The sequence below is a fragment of the Myodes glareolus genome, chromosome 2 (genome assembly GCF_982192425.1).
Source record: "Myodes glareolus chromosome 2, mMyoGla1.1, whole genome shotgun sequence".
In the NCBI taxonomy this organism is placed as follows: Eukaryota; Metazoa; Chordata; class Mammalia; order Rodentia; family Cricetidae; genus Myodes; species Myodes glareolus.
Window position 1 is genome coordinate 71,947,857 of NC_142027.1, and position 6,032 is coordinate 71,953,888.

At 42.6% G+C, this 6,032-nt stretch overlaps 1 protein-coding gene across 2 annotated transcripts in view; it reads left to right on the top strand.

The window, feature by feature from the left end:
• The window catches only part of Atp13a5 (ATPase 13A5), a 129,689-nt gene that overhangs the window by 117,718 nt on the left and 5,939 nt on the right, over positions 1-6,032 (top strand). For both annotated transcript variants that reach the window (XM_048453938.3, XM_048453939.3), the window contains exons 28-29: positions 2,551-2,639; positions 5,024-5,104. In XM_048453938.3, coding sequence (XP_048309895.3) covers positions 2,551-2,639; positions 5,024-5,104 — 170 coding nt within the window. The remainder of the gene's footprint in view (positions 1-2,550; positions 2,640-5,023; positions 5,105-6,032) is intronic.

Below are 6,032 nucleotides of genomic sequence, written 5' to 3' on the forward strand. Positions count from 1 at the left end.
AAGCCAGGACTGCTAGCTCAGGGATGGCACTACCCACAATGAGCTGAGCCCACCCAAATCAATTACTGATTAAGAAAATTATGCTAAAGCCAGATCTCTTGTGGGCATTTTCTCAACTGCATTTCCTTCCTTTCAGAAGACTCTGACTTGTGTCAAGTTACATTTACCTGCTGAGCCATGTCACTGATATAACTAATAGTTCCAAATGGAGAAGGTTTTAGGGTCAAATATTCTAATACACATAACCTTTCACTGTTTCTTTTAAAAGTATATGTACATGTATGTGGCAGGGTCCATGCACATGTGAGTGAAGGTGGCCATGGAGTCCAGAAGAGGGCTTTGGATCCCTGGGAGCTGGATTTACAGGCAGTAGTGAGCCACCCTATGTTGGTGCTGGGGAAAGAGCTTACTTAGGTCCTTCTTAAGAGCAGTACATGCCCTTAAACCCTGAACTGTCTCCCCTGCCCCAGTACACAATATTACAAACTGTAAACTTCTGGGTTAGAATTCAGGAGTCTTCAGAGGTGCTAAGATGCATTATACAAGTGATTTCATCTTGAAATAACAAAAATCGTGCTTTCTTAATCAGTATTTGAGGGCTCAACCTCATGATGACAAGATACTGGAAAAGTATACATTTATTTTTTTTTCTGTGAGCAAGTATGAGCATTACCAACCCTTCCTTTATTCGAAAACAAGTAATAGGATTTATGCAGCATCTGCTTCTGTAATTACTTGCCTCCATAGGGTCCCATTCTTTCTCAACAGCAGCTAACCATGGAGGGAAGATACTCGGTTTGTTTCTTCACTGCATTTTATAAACCAAAGCTAAAGTCAGGGAGAGGGCCTGCTTTGTAGATCACTAACCTGAGGACACGCCGAATCTGCAGGACTCAGTCAGTTACTAATAAGAATCAGGCCTACCAGGACTAATTGTTAGCAGGATTCACGCTGATGTCACCTTCCTTTTCCAGCTCCTAGGTCCTGAAAACCCCACAGTGGAACAAATGCAAAACCTGCATTGCTATCTCCTGTGATCTTTGGATCACCATGCATATCTCTCTATTTGGGAGCAGTCCTCTCTCTCTCTCTCTCTCTCTCTCTCTCTCTCTCTCTCTCTCTCTCTGCCTCACCCGCCATCTAAGCAAGTGAGGTCATCCTTCTGAGAATGAGTGGGTAAAGGCTAAGATGGGTACAGTTACTTAAATGTGAGGCCAACCCCTAGGGTCTTCAGAAAGAGTTTCTGTGGACTCATCTCAAGTTCTAGTTGGTCCAGATGCAGAAAACCTAGGTAGTGGTGCTTGACTTTTCAGACACACCTTGTGAGGATTTAAGAATCATCTCTATAATGGTAACACGGAGTGGATTCTAGAGCTTCGGGCCTGAGGCAGTACCCCTACCAAAAGCATTTCCCAGGCACTATTTGCAGACCTCCTTGGGCAGCCATAGGAGCAGGTGGGCTCTTGGTGGCAAGAACAGGGATTTTGACATGATACACCAGGGATGTTTGTGTTCTAATGGTCAAGCAGTGGTGGATATAGGGAGAGAGGAACCTAGCAGTTTTGAACATTTCTTTCTTTTGTAAAAACAAGGTTTATTTATTTATTATTTTACGGTGTTCTACCTGCACACAGGTCAGAAGAAAGCACCAGATCTCATTACAGATGGTTGTGAGCCGCCATGTGGTTGCTGAGAATTGAGGACAGGATCTCTGGAAGGGCAGCCAGTGCTCTTACCTGCTGAGCTAACTCTCCATTTCCAAATACTTATTTCTAACTTCCCTTTCCCAAGTCAGAGTCCCAAAACCCCAGATGCAGTCACTTCTGAGCACCTGCAGTCTGATTGATAGATCAGTTGAAATCATACAAATCAGAATGTGATGTGTGATATGAAATAAACTTTGAAAGGGAGGATTAGGGAGTTGGAAGGAAAGTGGTATGTGAATTGGGATCTTTAAGTACAGGAAAATATAACGTACCATGGCAGAAGGAATATTGTCTACCCTTGGCACTAAGTGAGCTCTTGGTAGGGAACAGAATGTAGGTAGGCAGAGGGGCTCAGAAAGGTTGTTGGGCCTGGCACTGGAAAACCCTGAGTGTCACTGGCTTATTGACACTTATTAGTGTCAATAAGTGTATTGAATAAGTGTACCTTATTCTCCTGGTAGTGAAATATAAGAAGCTATGGGTACTGGGTGAGTTCCACATGGGTGTGTTTCACTAAATGGTGTGATGGTGCACAGGGCTTCTCTGGCAACCATTCAGATGGGCTAATCATGGCAGGATGTTTGCACCCAAGGGACCCCCAGTGAAGATGAGTCCTGCCTGGAAGTTTCCATAACATGTTTGTTTCCATATTTATGAGGAAGGATTTTTTAATCTGACACCTTTATCTTACAAGCATAAGAATGTATTTTGAAACATATAATGATGTCTCAAAACATCTGAGGATCCACCTAGCATTTGCCCGACACGAACTGATTGCTAACGTGTGCCAAGTTCTGCGAGGCGTTCTCTTAGCACCTGAAAATCGCGTTTTGTGTGTCTGCAGATTTGTTCTCACTTCTGCTGACATCTGCGGTGGGCCTCACCATTTTCCTTCTCTTCTCTGATTTTCCAGCTATATACCATGGAATGGAGGTAAGTGTTGTACATTATACACCTGTTATGACTCAGACGTGCCAAAGCTGCACTTGCGTTGCCAGTCCTAAGTAAATCATTGTTCTCTCCGACTCAGTAAACACCATGAACTTTTATTTTTTAGAAGAGAAATATTTCTGTATTTCACATACATTTTCATATAAATGGTGTCATCATTTTAGCATGTTTATAGTGTTGATGCCTAAAATATTGTTTGGGACCAGAGAGATGACATGTTGAGAAAATGTGCCTGCAACCGAGCCTGATGACCAGAGAGCTCATTCCCTGGGACCCACAAGGTAGAAGGAGAGAACCAGCTCCCACACATTGACCTGTGACACCTACTTACATTTTGTGGCATATATGCCCCATTATATACACACACACACAATACACACACACACAGTCCACATTCATGCTTGCACGTCAAATGTAAGAAAATGCTTTTGACTGTCTTGTTTAAAAACTGTCTTGCCATATTTTATCAACACAGTGAAAACAATGCACTAATATAATAATTAATTCTCCAAGCTTAACTGTTTAAAAATCTAAGAGAATCAAAGAGAATCTAAGTAGAACTGGAGAGATGTAGGAAGGAATTCTCACTGTTGCTGTGACAGCCGTGAGGGCCTCATGGGAAGAAACCTGGGTTGGTGCGGGCCCACACACACAGGCTGGATCTTGCCAGGTCAGGCTGTTTCTGCTGGGCAGAACTGCCCCAGCACTAGGAGAAAGGGCTGAGGAGCTTTTGTTTCTCCAAGGACAACTTTGGGTCTAGAAATGGAAAGAACATGGAGTGAAAGGGATGAAAAGAAATCCAAAAAAGGCTTGCATTACAGATCAACTCTACAGAACTGTAGGAAAGTATTCAAAGCAGAGTCAGGTGACGAACTGTGGAGTGTGGAGACAGGAAATGAAGGGAGGCAGGTACCCTCTGGGACAGCCAACCAGCTTTGTAGTTTCTGCCAAAATAACAGGGAAACGCTGAAGTTTCCTTGGAAGGACATTTCAGACAGATTCATTAAACAAGGTCAGTAGAGCAAGGCGATGGAGACACACTTAGGAAATGAAAACTCAAGCGAGCCTTTTATAGTCTATGAGTTACAGAACCTCGGGATGTGCCTGGTTCACGATCAGAAGCTAAGTAAGATGCTGCTCTGAGTAATTTAGAAGTGATGTAAGTCTGCTCTGCATAATTCCAAATTATTAACATGAATAATTCCAAACCAAGTACATTCCCAGCCCAGGGGTGGAGAAGAACCTTCCCCATTTACGGTGGGAGCAGCAATAAGATCTGAGTGGGCCAGAGTCTGATCCAGCTTCTCCAAAGCCTTCCACCTGATGTGATGCTCCTCAAAGCCCAGGCAGAGACTTTTCCTGCTTGGGAAAACAAATGACCAAGTAGTGCCTTGAAACAGTCCAACCCAGGATGAGCATTTGAAGTGAGTGGCTGGACCAGTGGTTCTCAACCATGCTGCGGCCCTTTAATGCAGTTCCTCAGGTCGTGGTGACCCACCCCCATGCACGAGATTGTTTTTGCTGCTGCTTCAGAAATGTAACTTTGCTGCTGCTATGAATCGTTATGTAAACAGCTGATATGCGATCTCCAGAGGGTCATGACCCACAGGTTGAGAACCTCTGGGTTAGACACTATAGGGGTGGAGGATTCTGTGATTTTAGACCTCAGATTCCTACACATTCCATATAGCTTTCTGCACATCGGAAACTGGGCTGTATAGCTCCCAATCTACCATGGGTGTAGTTTTTACGTCTAATAAACAAAGATGTTTCCCAGTGAGTCTGTGACCCTGTAATATTTGTACAGGTTGTTAGATTTGCACAAAGCCTCTAAATCTGGGACCAGTAGCATTTGTACAAAACGTCATACTCAGTCAAAGCAACCTTAATCTTTTGTCATGACTTATGATTGTTTTTACCCACAAGTCAGTTTTGCTGGAGAAAAAAGAACAATGAATTCCAAGTTAATTTTTGCCTTAGGAGCACAGTAAGCAGTAAGAATTGCAGAAGAATGACTTAATTTTACATCCTCTCCCCCATGTTTTAAAGCTGAAATGAAGAGGACCACTCTGTAGTGTCCTCTGCTCACTGCCCAAGGAGTCTTCCTCACTTGACAGACACCATTTAGCTATGGATGGAGCATAGGCCCAGAGGAATCCATTTTAGTTTAGATTCAGGCTTTGAGTAAGTCCTTGGACAAGGTGGGCCAGCCTTCAGCATTCCTATTTGCAAAGTAGAGAAAACAATGCCAACCCTCAACTTCAGGGTTATTGTAAATACAGAAATTCTAAATAATAGCAAGCATGGTGTACCCTTTTAAAATGTAAAACACGAAATATATAACGGTGGCCGTTCTTTTTCAACAGTTCATCCCAACCATCCTGTCGTGGAGAGTTTCAATTCTGGTGGCAGCACTTGTCCAGTTCTGTGTGGCCTTCTTTGTGGAGGTAAAGTACACGCTGTCATTGTTTTAAGGTAGTTATGTAAATTCAGTTTCGCTCTCCACCTACACTCACTGTTTACAGTAACTTCTTCAGTTCTCAAAAGAGGGTTAGTAAAGGCATTTTGAAGACTGTGCATGACCTTGTTGGGAGGAATTCTTTGGAGTGTGACTTAAAATTCTGTGAAGGCTGCTGAGAAATAGCCCTGGTGTCTTTCTCCTGAACATTGATTCAGTTCCAACGCTTGTCACAAGAGGCACTGTTTTCACGCCAAACTATTCTCCATCACCTAGAACAGAGACCAGGTGACCCAGTAGCTCTGAAATGTGAGGAGACCTTTAGACAGAGAGAAACAGCATCTTCAGGAGGGCTGCCCTCTCTAATCAAGAGAGAAAGGAAGCCCAATTTCATTGTCATCAACTGTGACCCATGGGAGACCTCTCATGGGTGGTCCTCTTCTACCCAGAGCCACTGAATGGCTCATTCACACAGTAAAAGGATTGGACAGTGCTTCTTAAAAGGAGTTAAGAAAGAGAGAGAGAGAGAGAGAGAGAGAGAGAGAGAGAGAGAGAGAGAGAGAAAGGACTCAAATTATTAGCAAGTCCTTTGAGGGAAAAGACTAACCAAATTATGTAGGTGTGTGTATGTGTAAATTTCTTATACTCTTTCATCCAGAATTCCACATTTATATCAAATTTTTAAATGAGACAAAAAAACTTTAAATCCTATTTTTTATGAAGAGATTTATAATGTTATCTACGACAGCAAAATATGATTCAAATGGTGTGGTTTAATGCTTATGCTGCAATTTGAAAAAGTGCTGTTGTCTTTAAAGATAATACGACGACTGCAACCTTAACTACAATAAAATGTCTTAAAAGGTCTAATTACAGAGGAGTTGTCTATGACAGAAAATCAATGTAAACAATAGTAA